Source organism: Alosa pseudoharengus, unplaced genomic scaffold, assembly GCF_046254945.1.
Source record: "Alosa pseudoharengus isolate Yale_2024_CS ecotype anadromous, Long Island Sound unplaced genomic scaffold, YU_APseudo_1.1 YU_APseudo_1.1_scf_7, whole genome shotgun sequence".
NCBI classification, from domain to species: Eukaryota; Metazoa; Chordata; class Actinopteri; order Clupeiformes; family Clupeidae; genus Alosa; species Alosa pseudoharengus.
The window spans coordinates 18,185,893-18,211,128 of record NW_027468859.1 but is presented as its reverse complement, the minus strand read 5'-3'; the positions used below and the strand labels follow the sequence as shown (position 1 = coordinate 18,211,128).

The 25,236-nt window shown below is 43.8% G+C and overlaps 1 protein-coding gene across 3 annotated transcripts; it reads right to left on the bottom strand.

Moving 5' to 3' along the window:
- Positions 1 to 225: 225 nt before the first annotated feature.
- On the bottom strand, positions 226 to 24,924 carry reps1 (RALBP1 associated Eps domain containing 1). Of its 3 annotated transcripts, none has more exons than XM_076271682.1 (20): positions 24,269 to 24,924; positions 22,186 to 22,309; positions 20,797 to 20,993; positions 19,021 to 19,174; positions 18,488 to 18,612; positions 17,412 to 17,574; positions 17,247 to 17,310; positions 16,719 to 16,873; positions 16,145 to 16,266; positions 14,489 to 14,569; positions 13,560 to 13,647; positions 12,647 to 12,745; positions 12,099 to 12,171; positions 11,705 to 11,835; positions 11,310 to 11,377; positions 9,757 to 9,927; positions 8,393 to 8,482; positions 3,386 to 3,537; positions 2,875 to 2,980; positions 226 to 2,450 (listed from the first exon to the last, which is right to left on the bottom strand). In XM_076271682.1, exons 1-20 carry the CDS (start codon positions 24,419 to 24,421, stop codon positions 2,382 to 2,384), a joined length of 2,385 nt encoding a protein of 794 aa, XP_076127797.1. In that variant the 5' UTR covers positions 24,422 to 24,924; the 3' UTR covers positions 226 to 2,381. The 3 variants fall into 3 exon arrangements, with proteins under 3 accessions (XP_076127797.1, XP_076127798.1, XP_076127799.1); XM_076271683.1 differs by having other exon boundaries at positions 18,551 to 18,612; XM_076271684.1 differs by lacking the exon at positions 14,489 to 14,569.
- Between the last annotated feature and the right edge of the window lie 312 nt (positions 24,925 to 25,236).

Here is a 25,236-nt window from a genome sequence, read left to right as displayed (position 1 = left end):
GATATACTTGTAAAGCCCCTCTCAAACACAGACACACACAATGGCGTAATCCATGATTTGCTGTGCTAAAACTGATATCCAGAGATTCCAGACATCAACCAAACACCAGACTGTCAAAAGCAAAAATAATTTCAGCTTTTTTTCCCCAGCAGGATTATTTCATTAAAGATATGACCATAACAAACACAACGATTACACTAATGACAAAGGAAGAGATAGCAGCCATTAAAATATTGTGCCATTTTTATTTTGTGTAAAAATCACACAGTTGCTAGTTCATTCTGCAGAGATAGGTCCATGCAGTTAAACATCTATGATCCCACCGCCATAATATAAGCAATTAAATATAATATTTTTTTGCTGTTAGTCAGCAATTAATGCAAATTTACATATGAGATCAAAAGGTGTGTATCATATACAATATACAACAGCCCCCTTTACAGTACAATAGACCAGACAGCAGGGATGAAGGCTCACCTTGGTTCAAAGGAAAGGGTTGGGGGGGTGGGGGGGGGGTTAGGGGGGAGTGAGATTGGGGAGAGGGAGGGGAGAATGGTTAAAGGTAGACAGGGTATTTTTTTCTTTTCTTGCTTATGTTAACACCTATGGCCAGCCAAGACAATAAGTCGTGCCTCTTTAATAAAGTGAACACCTGAACGCTAAGAGTAAGGCTTTGAGGACTTGTGAAGAAACAAACAAATGAAAAATAAAAAAAAACAAAGAAACTAAAATATAAAAATTATAAACAGGAGCTTTGAAGAAATCAAATAAACAAACAAACAAAACAGAGACAGTAATACAAATCTAGGGAACACAAAATGTCACACTAGTTAAAGGTATAGCCATACAAAATAAAGTGGTTTGCCGTTTTTTTTTTTTATGTTTGCTTTTAAGAGCTTTTTGCAACATTAGGTAAGATCATTAACAATACACAGTTTAAAATGATGTTTTAAAGGGTGAAAAAGACAAAACAGGAACAAAGAAGTGAAATGCTTGAAAAGGGAGAGAAAAAGTGCAGTCGTTCAGTCGTTTCAGGTCTCACCACTTTGACTCCAGGTGCTGTTTGTCCACAGGGGGAGCCCATAGTTTTTATTTTGTATTTTTATTTTTTGAGGGGGGAGGGGGGGTTGGACACGGGCCACATCTTTGATAATGTACCATGCAAAGGAGGCAGCCAATTCCTGTGAGCAGGTAGGGAGGGAGGGAGGAGGGGAAGATGGTTGGAGGGGGAGGAGGAGGGTCAGAGTGGTGGTGGACATTGGTCATCTCCAGTAAAGGACTGTACACGAGGGCTAAGACCTTTGTTACATCACAGAGCATACTAAGGGGGGAGGGAGGGGTGAAAAAAAAATCGGAAGCAGAGTTCTGTTGTGGGATTCCGTACACAAGTAACACTACCTCCTAGACACACTCACACACAGTACACACACACGCACACACAAAATACGGGCCCCTTCTGCAGTCAATGATTCTGAAAAAGGCCGGTGAGACAATGAAAGATGGCCCGCCACAATCATTCTCACGCCTCAAGCCTTCATTTCCCAGCAGCCTCTGCTCTCCTTTCAGTCAGAGAATCAGACCTAAACAGACTACGGCAGCCATTATTTCCATTAGAGAGAATCAAACCCAATTAGACCATTAGACCACTTTCCCTTAGAGAAAAAAAAAAAACAACTGGTCCTAATTGAGCCTGACTGGACCTGATTAAGCCCACTAGATCGTGCCTGTAAGGTCAACTCAGTCCATTTCAAAACTAAGAGATATAAAAAAAAAAAAAACAATGAACCCCCAGTCTTTCCCTACAACTCATGATCATCTTTCCTTACATTGGGTCAGTCAAAAGACCTCACAATTACTCAGTCCCAACTAAGTCTTCATCGCGGCTCCTCTCCTGCTGCTTTAACCTACCCAAGAAACACTAAGGTCTCGACCCCCGCTACCCTTGCTCTCCAGTCCACCAGCACAGGGGTTGCGTGTGTAGCAAGGCCTTCGAGGCGGTGCTGATGTTGCGGAGAGGACAGATGTCTGCCACAACAACGGGTCGTTGCATCGACTACTCGCCTTCATGAAAAGTGCCAAAACGTGTAACATTCCTACCCTATGCTCTCGGGTGATTGTATGCGTTAGCTTTCTCCCAGACGCAAAGTTTGTTGTACACACACACACACACAATGCAATTCAACGCAACAACTACATATCTTTGTACAGAAGTGTATGCGGAGTAAGGTGTCACACACACTCACACACACACACACGCACAGACACACACACACACAAGCACATACTAACACGGCGGAGATGGGGGTGAACATGTGCGTCCTGCTGGAGGTTCTGTCTGACCCTCTATCTCTTCTTCGTGGATTGTTCCGGAACCAAACGGGTTACAAATGGGAAAACGGTCTCAGCTGCTCCAGTTGAACTTCCAAAGATATTCTCTCTTCCAGCAGGTCCTGCACACACAGTCAGAGCCAAGAAAACAAACTAAAAACCAAACATTCCTGATAGATAGTTCGATAGATAGATAGAGACTTTATTGATCCCCAGGGGGAAATTCAAGGTCTCATTAGCATACAGACATCACACACAACATGCACTTACAGCAGAAAAAGTAATAGAAGTATATACATATAACAAAACTCCACTGCAAAATAGAGACAGTAGAAGATAAAAAAAAATACTAAATACACTAAATAAACTAAATCAAATATCCACATAATGATAAGTCAGTTCCATTTCTGAAACCCAAACTCCACAAAAACAACGAAAGGGATGCCCCTGCTAAAAAACAAAGCACTGTGTAGTAGTTGAATGAATCATTCCACAACGTAAACCCTCTCTTTGGCTATTTTGTCTGAGAAGCATGATGGGCCGTACCTTTAGCTGTTGTTGTAGCTCACTGTTGAGTCTGGCCAGGACTGTATTTGTCTCCTTATTCCTTCTAATGGAAGCTTGAATGGCCTTTTTATCTTTACCGACAGACCTGCAGGAGACAAGAGACAAACACGAGCTCAGTTCATGCATATGCGTGACGTAAGAGCAATGTTGGTCAGGGCGCAAGGCCATGGCCTGTATTTCCACAAGTCAGCCCTTGTAGACTGATAAAACGGTCCCTTTTAATCTGTATGCTGGCCATGTGGAAGAAAACGTTCAGATAAAAGGCCACGGAGGAATAACATCAGGCTAGAGTATCAAAAGGAAACTTTTCAACAAATAGTTAGCAATTTATTGATCAAAATAATTATTGGTACATTTACAAGTCCGATTACATTTAGTAAAACCACAAAGAACAAATGTTAATACAATGAGTGTTGCACGTGTGAACTAAAGAAGTTGTCCGGTTTGTAGAGTGGACAGTCTAGCCATGTTAGAGTGGACCAGGCCGTACCGTGGAATGGAAGGCTGCGTGGCGAGGACCGCAGTGATGACGTTGGACTTCGGGGGGTGCTCCTCCGCCTCGGGCCTCAGCTCGTCCTCCGACTTCAGTCTCCGTCGCACAGGCTTGGGAGGCGGGGCCAGAGGCCCAGTGGAGCCTTTGGCCTGGGAGAACAGAAGCAAATGAACTTGCCAGTTTTCATTAGGTCATTAAAACGACTACAGCTGTTCAGATTTCATTGCGCGGTCCAGATAAAATTACTTTTTTAGTACATTTTTATAAATCTTTATACGGTACCAGATTGCGTTAAGCGTGAGGCTGTGAATGTATTTCTAGGGTAGTTGTGGAAACTGAGCTCATGACCATTTCCAGTAAAACAGGCTAATGTAGAAAAAAACTCAGAAAGAGTATGAGTGTGCTATAATGTTCCTGTGCGCTTTCTCCTGTCTGAACATCCTTACAAATGTGTGTAATGGCATGAAAATCCAGACACAAGACGTCACTTCTTAAATTTATACCAGACACTAACACTTAAGCTATTAAGGAGTCGGACATCTCCACTTACTGTAACCGTTCAGATGGGACACACACAACGTCCACAATGTGGACAGATGGGCAGAGTGATTAGGACACTTTACATCGATAACGTAAAGGCATCGATAACGCTGAGGTCACCGATTTAATGTCCAAACAGCAGATGTCCATAAACACAGTAAGATGCTGAGTATACTTTGGATGTACTTTTCACAGTCTGCTTTTGTAATGAGTCATATCTGTTCCTGCCCAGAGCTGGGGGCTGAATAACAGCATGAGGGCCATGTCCAGGTGACTAGTGTCGCTTGACAAAAATGAATTGTTGCCGACAGATGTCGCCGGAGGTGCAGGCTTTCATAGTTCGCCTACAAATTGGCCTTCAGTGTGGACTGGGCCAGGCCTTCTGGCACTGTCCAACAGAACTGGCACAATGACCTGTACATGCACCAAAAATACCAGTCACACGGCTGTCTGTTTAATTGCGCTTAGACTGGCCTTGGTGTCGTGAGTTTTTAGAGGGGGTGGTGTTTTTAAGTGTAGCTGGACTAAGTAGATTGTTAACGTTAGCTTTACTGAACTCAACTGGTTTTTTTCTGGAGCTGCGTCCGCACTTGCTGTAAGTTTTAATTGTATGGGAGTCTCGTGTTGTTAAGGGATTTGTTTATGTAGTTGTCATAGTTACAAGTTGGTAAACTAGTTATTAGCCGTAGTGGGTAGTGGTAGTTGATATTGTTTTCATTACGGCTGTCTGTTTAATTGCGCTTAGACTGGCCTTGGTGTCGTGAGTTTTTAGAGGGGGTGGTTTTCCGCGTGATCAATTAGGACTAGCATTTAAAGTGGTTATTGTGCTGGAGCGTCAGCGGAGGCGTCAGCGCTCGTGTGCAGCCGTCCTCGTGTGAAGACTTACTCGTGTCAAGACGAATCGAGTCTACCTGCGACGAGTCCACCGAGCAAGGACACAAGCAAGGCACCTCTCAGATAAGTTTCACTCTTGTCTCACCTTGTCTTGTTAGCTGACAATCCTTCTAATAATGTGCCTTCAACATATCCCTGTATCCGGTCAGGTTAATAAGCGTACTGGTGTTGAAAGGCAACAATCAGTTCAGCAGGCTTGTCCTACTTTTTCTGTAGGGTTGTGGAATTGCCAATCTGCAGTGAATAAAGCGGACTTCATTCCTGCTCTGGCCTCACAGTTATCTCTTCAATTGCTTGCGCTTACAGAGACGTGGATTAGGCCGGAGAATACTGCCACGCCTGCAGCGTTGTCGACCAGTTATGCTTTTTCGCATACCAGTCGTTCGTCTGGTAGAGGAGGCGGGACAGGCTTTCTCGTCTCTGATGATTGGAGGTTTACACAGTTGCTGCCTGCTCAGGTCCACAACTCGTTTGAATATCATGCCATCATGATAACTGAACCATACAAATTATACTTGGTGGTTATTTATCGCCCTCCAGGACAACTTGGGAACTTTGTGAACGAGTTGGACATTCTACTGTCTGCTATTCCAATGGATGCATGCCCATTATTAATCCTTGGCGATTTTAATATTCATTTGGATAACTCGTCTGCAATTGACTTCCTGTCCTTACTCTCCTCATTTAATATCACACGTGTCCACAGTCCTCCTACTCACAAGGCTGGTAAAGATCTTGATTTAATTCTGGTACGTAACTGTAATACAGACAACGTTTTGGTTAATCCATTACATGTATCGGATCATCACTTTATCAGATTCTCTGTGCGTCTCCTGGATAACCCAGCAGCTCCTCCTCCGATAATTTCGTTCCGGCGTAATCTCAGAAGCCTCTCAAGTGACCATTTTGCAACATTAGTAACATCTGCTTTACCTACTCCTAGCTCATTCTTGACACTTGAGGTTAATGACGCTACAAAGACTCTCTGCTCTACACTGGCATCTTGTCTGAATGCAGCATGTCCTCTTTCCTCAAGACCTACTCGTTCTAAACCTCGCCATCCATGGCTGACGAACAGTATAGTCTCAGTACGAAAGGAACTTAGAGCTGCTGAGAGGAAATGGCGTAAATCCAAAGATGGAAATGATCTTAGTAACTACCAGTCTTTGCTGTCATCCTTTTCATCCACTGTTACACTTGCAAAAAAGGCATTCTATCAAAGCAAGATTGAGAGCGCCACTGACAGTAGACAACTTTTTTCTACTTTCAAATCTCTCCTCAATCCTCCACCACCACCATCAACTACTTCACTGTCAGCAAATGACTTTGCAACATTTTTCACTGAAAAAGTTGCTAAAATAAGTGCTCAGTTTGATGCTCCTATAAGGAGGGCTTTGCCTTGTGTTAGTATGACCCCATCATTTGACTCTTTCTCTCCTCTTGATGAGGAAGCAGTCTCTCAATTGCTTCAGCGATGTCGTCCAACAACATGCCCATTAGATCCTGTCCCGTCCACTCTTCTACAGTCTATCTCACCCGCTGTTCTACCAGCAGTCACACATGTATTTAATGCTTCTCTCAGTTCTGGAATAGTTCCTTATTCTTTTAAACAGGCTAGGGTTACACCTCTGCTAAAGAAAAGTACACTTAATCCAACTGAGGTGAAGAACTACAGACCTGTCTCCCTTCTTCCTTTCTTGTCAAAGGTTTTGGAGAAAGTGGTCTTCAAGCAAGTTTGTGACTTTCTTCATCAGAATAATCTACTAGACCCTATGCAGTCTGGTTTCAAGAGTGGTCATTCTACTGAAACTGCTCTTCTGTCTGTGACTGAAGCATTGAGAGTAGCTAAGTCCTCTGCTCAGTCATCAGTATTAATTCTACTAGATTTATCTGCAGCCTTTGATACTGTTAACCATGACATTCTCCTATCTATACTATCTGAACTGGGAATTTCTGGAAAAGCTCTTGACTGGTTTGAATCTTACCTTAAAGGGCGTTCTTTCAACGTGTCTTGGCAGGGACAGGTATCTAAGTCTCATGCCCTCACCACAGGTGTGCCTCAGGGATCAGTATTAGGACCCTTGCTTTTCTCTATTTACACCACTTCCTTAGGTGATACCATTCGCTCCCATGGATTTGACTATCACTGTTATGCAGACGACACTCAACTTTACCTGTCTTTCCCACCTGATGACTCTAGTGTTTCCCACCGGATTTCTGCATGCCTTAAGGATATTTCAGCCTGGATGAAAGATCGGCACCTTCAGCTTAATCTCTCAAAAACAGAGTTTTTGGTGTTTCCAGCTAAAACAGCTATTCCCCAACAGATTAACATCCAGCTTGACTCAACTTCACTGACCCCAACTAGATCGGCACGAAACTTGGGCGTTGTAATTGATGACCGACTTAACTTCTCTGAGCATATAGCTTCTATTGCAAAATCATGCCGGTTTATGCTTTACAACATTAGGAAGATCAGACCTTATCTGACACAAGATTCCACACAACTTCTTGTTCAGACCATGGTCATCTCTAAGCTGGACTATTGTAATTCACTATTAGCTGGCTTACCCGCTTGTGTAACAAGATCATTACAGCTGATTCAAAATGCTGGAGCACGCCTGGTCTTCAATCAGCCAAAGAGGACACATGTAACTCCTCTCCTAGTTACTCTCCATTGGCTCCCTATAGTAGCCAGAATTAAATTTAAATCTCTCACTTTGGCCTATAGGACACTAACTAGATCTGCTCCTAGTTATTTTAATTCAATAATCAAGCCTTACATCCCCAACCGCCCACTGCGGTCTTCTGGTGAGCGTATGTTGTGTCGACCAGTCATAAAAACTGGGTCTAATTCCAGACTCTTTTCTTCAGTGGTTCCATGTTGGTGGAATGAACTGCCCAGTGCTCTCCGTTCCTGTGGTAGTTTTGGGTCGTTTAAGAGGGGTCTAAAGACATTCCTATTCAACATATACTTAGTTGTTTAAGCGCTTATGTGTTATGGTTTATATAATGTTGTTTTATTTTAATTGGGCTGTTAATTAATTTGACATTATTGTTTATTATTGATATTCTCCTTAATGTAGTCTTAGCATGTTATTGTTTTTATATTATTGATTGAATTGACATTATTGTTTTATTATTGCCTTTCCCCTTTTTTACATTGTTTTTTTTATTAGGCTATTGATTGAATTGATATTATTGTGTACTACAACTATTCTCCTTACTATATTTGACCTAGATTTTAATCTGTTCCCTGTTCATTTTTAAATATTATTATGTTGTTTTGTATTTATATGTCGCTTTGGACAAAGGCGTCTGCTAAATCCATAACCATAACCATAACCATAACATGGGTGCATGTAGGAGGAGGACGAGAGGTCTCGATGGTGTTTTATGCCCCCAACGTCGTCTTCCAGGCAGCGCTGCCACCGTCAACTTAAAGGCACTTTATCCTAAACCTAACCTTAGCCCATGCCTAACCATAGCGCCTTGCAGGCAGCGCTGCTTTGAAGACAACGTTGGGGGCATAAAAAACACCAAGAAACGACGAGAGGCATCACTACTTACAGAGTTCACAGTAGCGGCGGCTCTTTCTTCACTTTGACCGTCGGACTTCGCTGTCCTCAAGGGACCTGCTGCGTCGCCAGCTTTCTCTGCCTGGACAGAAGACACAAACCAGTGAGATCACAACCACCCCACAATTATCCTAAGCGATACCAGAGCAAAATAAAACATGATGAAACATGAAAAGTGCATCTCTTGGTCTGTGTGTGTCTTGCTTGCCTGCCACCCACATACATTTACATCTACATTTATTAATTTAACAGACGCTTTTTCCAACGCGACTAACATATGTCAATTATATTACAAGGGCATTGTTTCATTGTTCCTGGAGCAGCTCGGGGTTAAGTGCTTAGCTCAGTGGCACGATAATGCAAGCCGGCAAATGAGCCCACAACTTTTCTGGCTACTGTATGCTAGACCAGCTCCTTCAGCACTACGCTACCACCGCCCACATATAGGGAAGTATTCTCTTGTTTGTGAACTGAGCCCTCACCTCACTGTATCGTATTACCCTAAATCAGCATTGTGTTTGCTCTGGGGCCTATATCTGCTGGAACAGCTCAGGCGCACAACCACTCCAATAGTCTCGGCTGCAAGCACCATGACGTGACTCAAAACTCCCTGTGTCCACTCTGGCTAAAGCACTGGGCCCAGGATGCCCGTGGCCGATGCCAAGATCCCTGCTGCACAACAAGTTACGCACATCCTGCTCAAACAAAAAGGCCACTTCTAGACCTCTTGTGCCAATTCATACAGCTCCAGGCACAGAGGCCTCATTGTCTGAAAGGGTGCAAGACACTGCAACGGCCGCTGATGCATTTTGGCAACTCAGCCAACGTCCAAAGGGTTTCGCAATAGCAGCCTGCAGCTGTGTTGTGTTCATGCTATCTGAAATATAAACATCTTTAAAAACAGGGAACCTAAAGGAGCTGATGTAAGGAGTGAGTTATAGATCAGATGAGTTGTGCTGCTTTAATTAAACTGGAAGGGCTTTAGCAGTTTATTGGTAGAAGCATCTGGCCAAATAAGTCATATATTCCAAGGAAGGAGTTTGTCTCTTGTTTACTGTGTGTGTATATCCGTCTCTGACTACCATCATATTTGCTTGCGCGTGTGTGTGTGTGTGTGTGTTTCTCTGGTGTTCATATCCTGTCCAACAGAATTTCTGGGATAAAGTTTAATCTCTTTGGAATTCATGACACGACACTAACTTGATTGGACACAAGCTGTTCTATTCTAGACCCCTTTATAGAATGCCAGTGTGTGTGTGTGTGTGTGTGTGTGTATATATATCCATCTTTGCATATGACGGAGCACATCTGTGCGTATGCAAATCTGGCCGCCTCCTTCTTCCTCTGCATGCCTACCTGTGCGGTTTCAGAGTGTTTTTCGGCATCCTCGGCGGGCTGGTCGGCGAAGGCCTGGAACTGGCTGAAGTCGGCGAAGTTGGGCTGCTCGGGGATCTGCTGAGGGGACGTGCTGCAGTGGACCGGCAGACTGTCGCCCTCTACTGGACGATGGCCATGAGGACCCGCAGCCTGGAGGGCACAGGAAGGGAGAGAAAAGGGAGAGATTAAGTGAAGAAAAGTGTTGCAGGAGAGAGAGAGCGAGAGAGAGAGAGAGAAAGAGAGAGAGAAAGAAAGAAAGAGAAAGAGAGCGAGAGAGACAGAGAGAGAGGCCAGTGAAGCAGTGACTGAGTGGGCCACCAGGCACCATTTTTACATCATAAGTCATCATTTTACAGAGTGAAAAGCTTCATCTGCAAGAGCGATTCATCACCTATATTGCCATCACCATATGTTCACTTGATTAGCAGACCTTAGCAGGCCACTCCCGACCGGTAGCGCGACAATGTGACGTCACGGGAGAGCCGTAACCATTTATACTCGCGCGTGGTGGTCGCGACACTAGTTGCAATATTCTCCTGAATTGGCATTGGCCTCAATGGCAGTAAAAACTAACCTCTGTGATGATACTTCAGACTTCGGTTGCTGCTATTCACAACTACCATCATTACCATCTAGTTTCCAAGGTGTGTGCAGCTAGATAGATAGATAGATACTTTATTTATCCCGAGGGAAATTTTAGCTAGCTGGCTGGTGCTGAGAGATGAGTTTGTGTAATTTCCTGAGGTGGATCCTTTGGTTGAAAATAAATATATTTGTTACCTTTTGCTGGATTATTGGCATGTACCTGGGTCCTAGGTCTTTCATCTTAATTCCCTCTCTCTGGTAGCTTCATTAACTTATCCAGCAAACTATTTAAAAACCACGAACTCTCGCTGGTAACCTAGCCAGGTTATTTTCCCTCTCTTCTCAAACTGACTATTCAAACATGTTTATTTAAGATGTGGGCTAGGCTATATGAAATGCTTGAATGTGGTTGATGTCTGTATAGAGGCACGCATGCTCCCTGATCTTGGCTTCAAGCTCATCCTGCTTGTCGCGCGCATCTGGAAAAAAATCTCCTGTGCACGACCTGCCTGCGCGAGGCTGAAATTTCTCGTGCGACAGAGGAAATGACGCAATTTTGACGTCACATTGTCGTGCTACCGGTCGGGTGTGGCGAGTATGTAGTATGCTTTATGGGTGCACATCAGTGAAGCATGGGCATTTGAAACCTCTATTTTGAGGTAAAAGAACATTGTGTCACTTTAATGCATGTTAAGTAGATGTATTAATTTAAATGCATCATAATCAAGTGTTTAGCTTCTCAATGCCTTCTAACAACACTCCTCCCCACAGTTATGAAAAATACTGAATGCTATAGGGATATATCCAAGCTATGAAGGGGGTTTGGATGAGTGCAGATGTTGACAGAGGGTGTCTGCATCACGTTTGCGTCAGGTCGGATGCGTGGGTGTTTGGTGTGCTGCGGGATGAGGGATAAGTGTGCGGTGCGGTTGGGCTGGGTGTGGTACCTGTGTGGGCTGCGGTCTGGGAGGCACTGCTGGAGGGAACGCTACCACACCCGGCTGCTGCTGGCCCGCTGTGATGGACACACACAAACACATGATTAACCACACTGAGCACAACTAACTACAAACTAGCTGTGATCTGTGATGGACACACACAAACACATGATTAACCACACTGAGCACAACTAACTACAAACTAGCTGTGATCTGTGATGGACACACACAAACACATGATTAACAACACTGAGCACAACTACAAACTATCCCCTTTAATAGTACGTATAGCATAGTGAAGCATTGTTGTTTAACTGCTTTGATTCTAATTATAGTCGTCCTTTTGAGTTTATGACACAGGAAAAGAAAACAACTCGGAGTCGTGTTTTTGCGGAAGGGAGCACCTGAGGTGACGGCGGCGAAGTTGCGGTTCATATCTAGTGAGGAGGAGCGGGAGTGTGAGGCGTGGGGTCTGGGGGGCGGGGGAGGGGGAGCCACCACCTTTAGCCCTTCGGGAGATGTCCCCGAATGAGACCTGCAGCACAATCACAAACAATCACAGCATTACAGCTCACATCACTACAATCATCTCAGCTGCAACATTCAGCCTGAGATTTGCACTGTCATGTTTCAATCAAATATGAATTAGGTGCGAATTACATGTGCTGACAGGTTTTAGAGAGAGAGAGAGAGAGAGACAGACAGAAAGAGAGAGAGAGAGAGAGAGAAAGAAAGAAAGAGAGACAGACAGACAGACAGACAGAGAGAGAGAGAGAGAGAGAGAGAGATGGGACTCACCTCTGACGCGTTACAACACTGGCCATGGGTTCTTGGTCTGACGTAAATGAATCTGAACTACTATAACCATCACCTGAGGAGAGGAAAAGAATTATGGGAGATGCTTCAAAAACTCTCCAGACTGTAAAGCATTTTACATTTGCCAAAATACACAATGAATTGATCCAGACACACAATGAGTATGACTACTTCTGACAAAGAGATACACAATAAACACAATTGGGGGCAGCCGTGGCCTAGTGGTTAGCGCTTCGGACTTGTAACCGGAGGGTTGCCGGTTCGAACCCCGACCAGTAGGCACGGCTGAAGTGCCCTTGAGCAAGGCACCTAACCCCTCACTGAGTGTGTTTCACTAATTCACAGATTGGGATAAATGCAGAGACCAAATTTCCCTCACGGGATCAAAAGAGTATATATACTTAAACTTATACTTAAACAGACTACTTCTGACTAAGAGGGGAAGACTTGATATGATAATGATGATGATGATGAAGATGAGGATATGAGGTTGATATGATCTATAAGGAGTGTGAGGGAAGCCCACTTACCTACAGTGTTACCAGGAAATTGAATTGTAGCTGCTAGTTTGCTCTCCTCAGAGAGCTCAGGAGGTTTGGCCAGCAGAGGGCTGGTGGGATGCGTGTGGTCTGCAAAGAGCACAACAACAGGAGCATCTTACCAAACCAGCAGCAGCAACCAGACAACCATCACACCACTGAGACATTTAGCAGGAGGACTATTTATTTACATTCAAACTTTTACCACTATTAGGAATGAAGCTAAAAGGAAAGTAACAAAGGCACTCAGTTTAGATAGAAGAATACAATGAAGGAATGAAGTTGTTGCATGTTCATCTACATGTGTGCTAACAATTTACATAAGAAGAGAAATGAAAAAGTAACAACAAAGGGCTTCTGTTTGCTTTCATAATCAGAGCTATAGTAAAGAGAATTCCTCAAGGTTTAAAGGCCTATGATAAAGCACAGGGACTTGAGATCCTTAAGATGGCTTGAAAGGAGGGGATGATGGAGTTTAAATTTACTGCCCACTTCAGGGGCACTGAACCAAACCAGCTGAATCACTGACAAGCCCTTCTCTTTCTGTTCTTCCTACGCAAGATAGGAGTTCCATGAAAGATTGCAATTGGGCCATAAAACCTTTCCAGGGAATGCTTAATACGATTTACCATACACGAAGCATTACTAACTTAATGGTATAAAGTAGTGGAATCTAATAGATGGATAGATAGAAAGAACAGGCAAGAGAGAGAGTGAGAGAGAGAACAAACAAGCAAGAGTAAGTGAGAGAGAGAGAGAGAGAGAGAGTGAGAAAGAAAGAAAGAAAGAAAGAGAGAAAGAGAAAAAGAAAGAAAGACAGAGAGTGCAGTCCTACAGAACAGGAAGGAAAGAAAAGCAGACAGGTTTTCCAGAGGAGAGGGGAAAGAGGAAGGGATGCATTTACCACTTCCTGCCCTCTTCAGCTCCATCTCCTGCATATGGATCTTGCTGGGGGTCATGCGGATGGGGACCGGGTGGACGATGGCTGTATCCTGTGAGGCAACAGAACAATCACTCCTGTGCTCGTCTCACACTGCTAAGCAGAGTAACAGCACACTATACACTGTGATAACATTACAATCATCTAATAATCATTACAGTAACAGTGAAGCACTAAGACTTGAGGTCTTAAACAGAAGGTAACTGTATCTGAAATCAAATTTTTATTCTGTCTGCGTGAAAAATAAAGACCAACAAAGACCCCCAACATGGTCTAATGTTAACAGAGGGCCACCAAACCACTGGACTTTCGTCTTTCAAGACATTACTTTATATGTCTGCTGAAGGGAGCAGGAGGTCTAGAGTGCTGATAAAACCTTTGAAGAAGCATTTCTGTGTGACTAGGAAAACTACTCACAGCACCAGTCAGTTTAAATGAATGACTATTTACTGAAAATGTCTGTTCAGCAACCTTGTGCAAAGTCCTGCCACTAAATTAGGTTCCATAATTGAGAAGTGGGTACAGCATTAAGACAGAATAATCCATATAAGCTGGAGCAAGCAAAAAATTACAAATTACGCCATGGTGGTGACGGTTGGCTCTCGAACACATGCAGTTTATTTTATTTATTTTTTCCCAAGTAAGAAAAAGAGGATAGAAAAAGATAATGAGAGAGAAAAAACAGAGAGAGAAAAAAAGAAAGAAAGAAAGACACACACACTGAGAGTGAGGGAGAGGGAGAGAAAGAAAGAGAGAAAGAAACAAGAAAGAGAGAGACAGAGAGAGAGAGAGAGATCAGAAGAGTGAAGTTGAAGGCAGCTGGCTGAAGGCAGAGTGGAGGTTAATGAAATCATTAATCACCAGACAGGCGCACTACTAGGTGATTGACTTACAGGGTCAGCTGGTGCAATGTTAGAATCAAATTGGGTCAGAGTTTGTGAGCTGGACGAGCGCTCGCTAAAAGTCTCCCACTGCTGCGGAGAGACAGACAGGGAGAGAGAGAGAGAGAGAGAGAGACAGCAGAAAAGACAGTCAGCACTGTGGAGTTATAGCATCAATCTTCACCCTCCACCCATCCTCTCATGATTGACTTCAAATGGCACACAACAAACGCAACAAAACCACTCACTATTTCGGTCTCGAAAGGCAAAGAATACTGTACAGCAGCGTGAGGACTGTCTAACACTGACTAAAAATGTTGCAAACAACATGGCCCCCCCCCCTCCCCTCACCCCTCTCAGGGAAGAAAAGCTCAATTGTGACAGCTTTGGGCACCTTTCAAAATGTTCAAGTGCATGAATGTGCTTGGGAGCACTTGAGAGAATTTTCACTGAGGTGACACAAGGTAACACTGCAGTCACTTCAAGGCCTGTTATGCCACAATGACTCCTGCATGTCCCACTTTGATTTTTTATTTGTAACACTTCATGCACATTAACCATGTTTCCAGCAGCAAAAAACAAAACAAAAAAAACACTTAATGTATTTTTAGGAATACCAAAGCGACAGCAGTGCCTGTTCTGGGAAAAGATCGAATGCATTAATCTGAAAATATCTAATAGCAAAAAACTGAATTATCTTTGGTTCAGCTAGAGCAAAACCGGTCTTGTCGTTGGAGCTATAACATAGATCTCATTTCCTTCCTCTTTCACTGATAAGAGTCCCTGCCTGCAAACGACGCCATCTCAAAATGCATCCGTGTCACTGATCATCTCCATCTTGTTCATAAACCTTGCTAAACTAAACTGAAGTAATAATGGGGGAAAGCTAAACAAGACACTAAACTTAACTGAAGTAATAATGGGGGCAACCTAAACAAGACACTAAACTTAACTGAAGTCATAATGGGGGAAACCTAAACAAGATGCTAAACTGAAGTAATAATGGGGGAAACCTAAACAAGATGCTAAACTTGAGTGAAGTAATAATGGGGGAAACCTAAACAAGATGCTAAACTTGAGTGAAGTAATAATGAGGGAAACCTAAACAAGATGCTAAACTGAAGTAATAATGGGGGAAACCTAAACAAGATGCTAAACTTGAGTGAAGTAATAATGAGGGAAACCTAAACAAGATGCTAAACTTAACTGAAGTAATCATGGGGGAAGGGGGATGTTTGAGAACCTTGACTGAATACAATATAAACTGATTAGGGTTAAGAGCATGGATAGTTGGGCAGTGCTCCATTCAAACAATGTAACTCTTTGACTCTGTTGTTCCTAACAACGCAGCAACTGCATTCCAAACAGAGCGACAGGGTTTTTTCCCCCCTCGGTCTGAGAGGCTTTTTGGGTGAACAACGGTGTATGCTTTGCGTGGTGGCCAAGACAGAGATGCTGTGCTTGTCGAAGCCAACTGGGGGCTGAAGCAAATCCCAAATAATAATAAATAAAAAAAATCCTTTGTTCCTTATTCCTCCATAGATAAAAGTAATAAAAGCATATTGACATTCCCATTTAGATTGAGTCCCCATTATGTAATGCAGATAGCAGGTGTGCATGCTAGCACGGAGGAAGATGGAGGTGTGGAGGTGTCTGGGTGGGGCGAACCTCGTTACTCTGGTTAAGCTCTGGCCAGTTCTGGTTGAGGGAAGGCATGGAGGGGGACTTGTTGGAAGTGACCTCCACAGGCGAGCCGGAGTATCCCACATCGAGAGCAGGCTCCGGGACTTCTGAAGTAGAGGTTAACACACACACAACCACACATTACACTTTTTCATCCAAAGTGACATACGTCAATTCTATTACAAGGGACTACATTGTCCCCAAAGCAACTTGGGGTTAAGTGCATTGTTCAAGGGCACAACGGTGGAAGACAGGAATTGAACCCACACATTTTCAGGCTACTCCTTAACCACTATGCCACCACACCCACCATGTAATTAATCAACGTTAATCCCAAGATCATATTTGTCCCATGCCAACAATGAAGGCTCAAGGTCTTTAATGAAATGAGGTACTGTGCTGAAAACATTTCTTTTTAGTCACACACATCAGAGAAACCCGAGGCCATGAATGAATAAGACTGTGTAAACACTCTGTATGACAACAAAGGTGACTCAATTGCTTGCCTCTGAAGGTGACACTTTTGAGCAGATCTTTGCACTGGATAAAAGTTAAGTACCTGCTGAGTCATCCAGGTCGATGAGCTTTGGCATGAGACTTTCTGGAAGCTTCTCGGGGAGCTCGTAACCGTTTTTCCGAGCAACCACCAAATGGAACGCAGCACAGAACTCATCTAGTGTCAGTGCGCCATCTTTATCGAAATCTGACAGCTCCCTGGAGGAAAAACATCAACAGTTGACTTCACAATAAAAGGCAAATAAACCACCACCAAATGCACACTATCCCTAATGTCAAACTTGAGTTACATGTGTTTACACTGTTACATGTGTTTACACAGCATGAATTTAAACAGGGTTGACAAAGAAACACCAAAGCTGCACAACATGAGCTCAAACACTATGCCATAAGCCTTAATGCTAAAAGCAGGATGCAATCAACCAGTAAATTAAACAAGAGCACAAAAGAAATCAAGTGACCTCATAGCTACGTGACTTATTCCACAAAATGTAGGAGGGTAATTGATAGCCTTTAGAATGATTCATCTTAGGATTAAAAACCAAACCATGACCCTCTGAGACACACTTACCAAATGTGAGACAATTCCAGTATAGGCAGCTTTGATTTTGTGAAAAACTCTTTAGCTGCAGAACCTAAAACAGAGAAGTCAGACACATTGTTTATGTGATGAAAAAACAGAACCACAAGTCAAAACAGTGGATGGGGGGGGGGGTGGAGAAGATTCTCCTCTAACCGGGTATGAAGCCTGTGAGGTCAGGTTGGATGGTCTTGAACTGGTTGATGTAATACTGCCTCTGTTCATCCGTTATCTTCCAGGGGTCGTCGTAGCCACTGGTTTGTCTTTGGATCTCGTTGGTTGCGGCCGAGGGCACTGAAGTCCTAATCGATGTGCTCTCCTGAAGTGGTGGGGAAGGCCAAGGATATGAACGGTCAACGAGGCTTTCGCAGAGTCAGGAAGGTAAAAAGCTCACGCACCCATGCACACAGAACATGCTCAGTATTTGCACCCAGTGAAATCACTGTTACGCTTGTGTCAGGATCAGTATCAGATACAGTTAGGAAAAAATACAAAAAAGAGAGCGAGTGCACACGAAAAGATCAAAAGATGTCAATTAACGTAAAGATTAAACACAACGACAGACACGCAGCAAACAGGCAACAGACATTGCTGAGGAAAAAAAAGAAGGAAACAGAAAAATGTCTACAGACAAACATCATGTGAATCACCAGTGGGTGGTGGGGAGCTGGGTAGTCAGTTTTATGGCCAAGTATGCTAAAGGACCATCACAGCCACACTCTACAGTGGGACACAGAACCTGGCTGAAGCAAACTCCTTATCCACAGCAAGCAAGCTTATCGACATCTCTACTGGGTGTGTGTGTGTGTTTGTAGGTGTTTCTGGGAAACTTGACCAGCAACATTTAGGCCTACGGTACATCTACAAGGAGACGGTAAGCTTACTTAATGCCTTGACTGATGTCTAGAGCCTCATTTCTCAATCCAGCACCTGACGATGTGCTGCAGCCTAGTTTTAAGCCTCTCCCTGCCATCGCACAGCTGATCAGAGATCAGACTTAGAGACGACTTTATCGTTATATCAGCGTTCGTTCATCGGTTCACTCGATGGAGATGGAGGAGAGACTTAAAAACATGCTGTGCCGAGGGGGAGAGGAGTCCACCCCAGGAGCGGGTCTGAGAAACGTTGGGAGCCCAGAACGCATGGAGGAGAGGCAGGAGGGCTGAAGGCCGAAGGAGTAAAGAGACTAGCCAGAAAGCTGGACAGGCCCACGGAAGCGTATGCTGCACTACCTGGATAGACGCGGGGTGCATTGTTGGAAGTGTGCTGGAGGGAGGAGTATCTGTGAAACTGACCCAGGATTCCTGAACCGGAGGGGGGGAGTGGCCGGACCACATACCGTCAACAGCCACCGGGCCTAAGTCAGGAGAGAAAGGGAGGAGCGAGAGAGAGAGAGAGAGAGAAAGAGAAAGAGAGAGAGGGAACGGGAGAGGAAGAGAAAGAACGGTCAATTTTATCAGCTGTAGGACAAATACATTGCGTTATTTCAATATAAAGGCAGAATTCCAATGGACCCATTTCCTACAATATATTTTATTAATACTACTACTACGAATAATAATAGTAATAATAATACATTTTATTTGCTTTATCACATACTCAAAATGCTGAACAATGTAGGATAAAAAAAAAAATCTCTCAGACTAACTTGACCACACACACACACACACACACACACACACACACACACACACACACACACACACACACACACGCCTCACTAACAATGACACATTTCTTCTGCGTCGTCTCTTTGGACGTTTACCTGCTTGTGCTTCTCGGAAGTGCGGCCACACGTTGCCCACCACTGGCTGCCTGTCCGCGTTGCCGCCGCTGGCCTGCCGCGTGTGCTTCCTCCAGGCGTGGGGCGACGTCGGCGGGGACTGGTGGGGAGACACCACGGGGGAGGTGGTGTCAGGCTGGGAGAGGGAGGAGACAAGGGGAGAGAGAGAGAGAGACACACACACAGTGAGAAAGAGAGAGAGAGAGAGGGGGGAGAGAGAGAGAGAGAGGAAAACAGAGCTAGAGGGAGAGAGTGTTTGTGTGTGTTTGTGTCTACAGAGAGAGAAAAGCAAGAGATGACAGTACAGACAGTGTGTGTGTGTGTGTGTGTGTGTGTGTGTGTGTGTGTGTGTGTGTGTGTCTAAAGTCTAAAGGAGACAAGAAAGGACAAATGAAGGTCATATCCACTGTCGCTGTATGAATGTGAGTGAATGGGTGAAAGTGAGGCTCTAATCTCACTTTGAGTGCTCAGAGAAGCAGAATGCAGTTCATTCACCAGTAAGACATTTACAAATGGCTTCACCAGTAAGACATGTACAAATGGCATCAGGAGGCACAAGGCAGCATATACAGCACAGAGGCTGTTAGGGTACAGCATGTTTTGGTTTCTCTGTTTGATCAATACAGACTGAATTCAGCAGTGCCCTTGGCTAGTTTCAATCAAGTGTGTCCATGCCATCTTGGAAGGGTGGATGGACAGTAGTGTCTGGTGATTACCCAGGTACCCTCAGCTTAAAGGTGCTCGAAGCGATATTATGCAGTTTCTAAGCTAAAACATGTTTTGTCACACACAGCAAACATCACCTCACCATCCGCTAGCTGCCTGTGCTCTGAATACAGTGGGGAAAAAACGCAGCCTCTGTGGACAGCCCAGGCTCCAAAAATGACAACAAAAACAACCTGGTCCAACCTGGACCATAAAAACATAAACTGTTCCAATTACCGACGAGATGCGTGTTTAGTTTTAATTGCACCAGAAGGAAGGGGGAGGGCGTAGCGAGCTAGCTCTCTGTTTTGTTTGAAAGTCTACAGAAGTTACATTACCCAACATTGCTTTGAGCGCCTTTAACAGATAAGGGTCACTGCAATTACCCACATGTTCTCTCAGCTGTGACAGACACTCAAACACTTAGAGCAGCCACACTGACAAAAGCTCCCACAATCTGCTTTTCCTTTCATTTGACGTTTGCAAAAGTTGACAATATCCAAACGGAATGCAACAGCAATTTACTTGCATTTTAATGGAATGGTTTCATGTGTCCCAGACTGTTACTGGGTTAGAAAACTGCTGAGTTGTGTATGTGTGTGTGTGTGTGTTTGTCTGAATCTAATCGCCCACACACACACACACAGGGTGACTGTTTAAGGGTGTAGGAAGGGGAAAAATGCTGACTTGTCAGATGACACACACTCTTTTGTAACGCTAGCACACACACATCATCTCTGTCAAACACCCTCTCAAGCGAAGCCTAAAGTCCCTAGAACTATTCACTCAATGGTGCGTCACACACACACACACACAGCTTCTCACCTGTGGATCCCCCAGTTAGATCACCTCCATTAAATCACCCTCTATTATTAACACACTAAACTATTCACTCAGTGGTGTCTCTTTCACACAGGCACATCACTCTCACTCTCTCACCTGTGGATCTCCCAGTTAGATCACCTCCATTAAATCACCCTCTATTATGAACACACTAAACTATTCACTCAGTGGTGTCTGTTTCACACAGGCACATCACTCTCACTCTCTCACCTGTGGATCTGCTGCAGGTACCCCCGACTGGATGACCTCGTGGGACAGGGGGATCTTCTTGGCCTGGCCTCGGCCCGGGGGTCTGGGGATGACGCCCGAGTAAGGCCCCTGGTTCTCAGAGTCCGGGTACATGGCCGTGTGCCTGGTCTCCTGCTCGTTCTTGGCCACCACGAAGCGTGGCAGGGGCAAGTCCTTGACTGTGAACGGCAGAACACACACAGCACAACCTTGCTTGGAGCTTGGATGACACATGTGAGAGTAACCGCCTAAGTATCAGACTGATCAGACTGATCAGTTTGTATCAATTCAACCTGAATCCATAACAAAAAGGAAAGGCCCAAATGACAATGCTCTTTTCAACATTAGCACCACAGCGAACAGAGAATTACTGAATCAATGATACCTAGGAACAAACTTCTACCGGAAAAATGAATCAGTTAGACACACACAGGCACTTACAGCTAACCTTGACCATCAACATCTCTGACAACCACATTAAAGAACAGAAATATATTGAGACATTCAGAAAATGACCAGCCTCCCCACACATTAAACAAAATTTGTCCAATAACAAGATCACAAATTCAATATTCCATATCCCTGGAGCTTGACAGCAGAACAATCATCATGAGTCATGTCAATTGTAAATGACTGTTTGTTTATGCTTACATGGACATAAGACTGCACTAGGCCACCTCTAAAATGACTCTCTGAAACTAACCTGTGCGGACAGAGAAAGGAGACAATTCTCCAACTACACAACGTGGACAATGTTTTCTAAAAAAACATCTCTCTTTTTCAATTCGTTGAGACATGATGAAACAATGTGATGCAACTACTCATCCCTCTTCCAAACAGCATCAGCCCTCCAGGGCCTGGTCTGCAATTTCCTGTTTCTATTCTCTTTCTCTCTATCTCCGACCCTACCAAGCTATCACCATTTCCTGTCACTGCCAGCATAAAGAAAAGCGCCTTGTATACTCCTCTGCTTTGGTCTTCTCTATCTCCTAAGTGGTAAATTCCTGGAGGCATTGAATTTGCCAGTGAGCAGAAAGAGACGTTCCTTCTCTGCTTATACTGTGAGAACTACAGAGGAGGTCCCAGACAGGCTAGAAAGTGTTAAGTGCCCACAACAATTTCGTTGTGACCTTAGTTTAATCGAGACTCTTGTTTCCCCGAGCGGCCTTGAATACAATGTGTCCACTTCTGTGAAGAGGCACGCAGCTTATCTTCTAATCCCTGTTGTGGTTAGTTATGTAATCCCTCCAACTGGCACAATCATTTCATTTGTGACACGACCACTGGCCTCGCTCAGACGTGCAATGGGCACAGTGCAACCAGGAGGACAGAGACCCGTTGAGCATACTGAGCTTGACTCTCTGCACTTACCTGTGTTTAAGCTTTCCACTCGCAAAGGCAGTCCAGACTGGGCTATAGCGATGAGCTTTAGTGCAATGTAGAACTGACTCCTTCCAAAGTGCCCTAGACGAGTCGCGCCACACAGCTCTGTGATCTGCAAAAAGTACACAGGCACGGTGTTGAGTGCACGGGTAGTTGCGATGTTTTAATGGCAAACAACTGGACCGAACTTGCTGTGAGAGGGGGACAGTTGGGGCGAAGCAAAGACAAGAGAAAGAACAGGGGACAGAGAGAGGCTAACAAATCAAAATTCTTCAGTGACATATGTTGTTCTCTTGTGTCCACGTATCAATCTGAGCTGTTAACAGTAATCTCCTGCTTCACTCTCTGAGATAGAGGAACCAGTGTGATTTATGCAGGGAAGTCTAAGGTCATTGTGATTTAACAAAGGGAATTTGTGAACACAGGTTATGCGGAACATGCCGCCAGCTGCAGTTCTGTTTGCAAAAGTTAGAGCATAAATGCTGACTGCCATTATGGTTTAACATCAATCAATCTGATTTAAACATAAACAAATACAATCTTGCCATTCTAGATTTTCTGATGACAAATGTTACCATTCATTATATAACTCTGCAATCCAGTGAAAACTAAGAGTTGGACCCAGAAGCTGTAGACGACATATAAGCAGTGTATCGTCTTGTGTTTGCTAATGAGTCAAAATGCTTTTTAGACAACAATTGCTGATTCAACACAGAGGAGACACACCCCTTTGTATCACATGCATTCCAACAGCACCAACTGATTGCTTTCCACACAAAATTCCTATCTACAATGACAAATGGTCACAAAAACATAGTTTATCACACAACAACCAAAAATTAGGGTCATTTGCATCTTCTACTGGTTTGTTTCTTTCCATTTCGGTGCAGGTTAAGAGTAATGCTACTTAGCACATAATATCGCACCCAACACGCCAGGCAAATCTGAAATGCTTCGCTACTGCTTATGGTGCATGTCCTGATGAAAACAAAAATCTCTTTAAAGCTTGATTGCCTGGCGATGCCACCTACTTCAGGTTATTTTGAAAAACTCTGGCTAAATCTAACAAATAGGTCCTAAATCTGAAATCCAAGTAACGTTATAGTTAATTAGGTAAACAACCATGTTATCCTGGTGTTTTTCTTTTCCATTATGTCGACAGCGAAGGTCCAACGCTGGACACAAGCGCCCAAGTAAGTTTGCTAGCAAGCTAATTATCCTTGCAGGCTATAGTGAAGGTTAACAAAATCACACGACCCAAATCTTTGCCTGCGGTCATCGTCAGACACGAGTGATATATCTGGCCATTAAAGAGAAAATACTCATTATTTTGCCTATTATGGGGTTTCATTCATTATGTTTTGAGTTGTCAGTTCAGCAGCTGGATTGCAGCTTAAGTGTGGGCATGTTTGCTAACGTGCTAGCACATCTGGCTAGCAAGCTAACAATCTAGGAAAATTACAAAGCTAGCAGAAAAAAAAAGACTGATATAAACTGTTATGTCGTATGAACCAAATGTCATGCATTTAGGGAAACATTTGATATATTCTCCTGAAAAGTTAAATATTTGTGGGTGGGGGCAGACTAGGTAAACAGAGCAGTTATCCAGCTACCGTGGTCATCTGGTTAGCTTTCTGTAACGTTAACTTAGTGAGGCTGGACACCAATTACTTTGTCAAACTTGAAGCCCAACGTTTTAGAAGCTACCCTCCTTATATCCCATTCTTACTTCTCTGGCAGTCATTCACTTATTCACTGGCTGGCTAACGATGAAAGCCTCATTTTAAAGATCTTATAGATCGAAATGGCAGAGTAACGTTAGTCAATACCACAGGTAAGTTAACGTTAATGTTAACTTATTAGAACTACAACTTGGCAGCAACTGTTAGCCATGTTTTTTCCCCTATAACGGTTCAAGTCTGCAAATCGACGACACAGGCAACGTTTTAAAGTTAACGTTATTTCAAAATCACCATGACAAGAAAAATACACTTGTTTAATTGAGTCATTGTTGGTGTTTATGTTAGTCGACTGGCAAGGAAACAGAAATATGTCCAAGTTAATGTCTTACCTGTAAGACCACATCACTGGGTAACTGAGCCGCCCGAAAAAGGTCAAGAACTTTGCCATTGGAAGCCACTTTTTTGGTGTTGTCCGTGTCACAGTAGATAAACAAATCTGAGTAATACTTCTGCTCCACATCACTCAGGGTTAAACTTTCCATTGTGGCATACAGACCTAACCAGCAAGCCCACCGGCTAGCTCTCCAAACTAGTTTGCTAAACTTGCTAGCAATCCAAGCTAGCCGACGCAGCTAGCTAGAGTTGATCACAAAAAGGGCGAAAAATAAACGCACTGTACGAATAGCTTAGACTAACCTACCGGGAATATGTCCTTTTGTCAGTATATGCAAGCATCAGAGACCAATGGGGAGGCAAATTTACCATAAATAACTGTTTATATAACGTTATTTATCTATACCACTCGTTTAACGTTACCGTTAGATTGCAGACGCCTCGCTGGTAAGGTGTAGTCGTTAGCAATTTCCTCCAGCTTGGTAACGTTATATTAGCAAGGTATGTTAGCCTGTTAGCACTAGCTTGTTAGCCAGGGACTAGGAAAACTAGCTTCAAAGTCAGCCTCAAAATCCAACTCCCGTTTCGCACGGTGGTGTGTAACGGCGAAAGTATACTTCCCTTCTCACTCCTCTTCTCTTTATGGTCACACCATTTAGTTTTTTTGAACCAAGCACGTTTTAATCCTTGTATGTGATGTCAGAAATAAAGTTTCAGGATCTTTGGGCTCCTTCCTCTTACAGCCAACGCCGCCATTCCTGTGCTTGTGACGTAATCATTTAGACAGAACAACCCGCAAAGGGGGTTCAGGAGAGCCCCGGATGGCTTTCCTCAAGATTACTAACCTACATCAGATGACCGTGCTGCAACTACCTGTCTCATCATAAATATTACAGGCATTTGAAATATTACAGGGCACAGTGCAACCAATTTGCAACGAGTGTGGTGTCACGTGTGTAGGCTA

Bases quoted from the DNA above. Each gene is read 5' to 3' on its own strand.
- reps1 (XM_076271682.1), bottom strand. From the start codon at position 24,421: ATGGAAAGTTTAACCCTGAGTGATGTGGAGCAGAAGTATTACTCAGAT. The intron at 22,310-24,268 runs GTAAGACATTAA...TACTTTTTGCAG, and splicing joins CCAGTGATGTGGTCTTACAG to ATCACAGAGCTGTGTGGCGC. The intron at 18,613-19,020 runs GTAAACGTCCAA...CTCCTGACTTAG, and splicing joins CTTCCGAGAAGCACAAGCAG to GCCCGGTGGCTGTTGACGGT.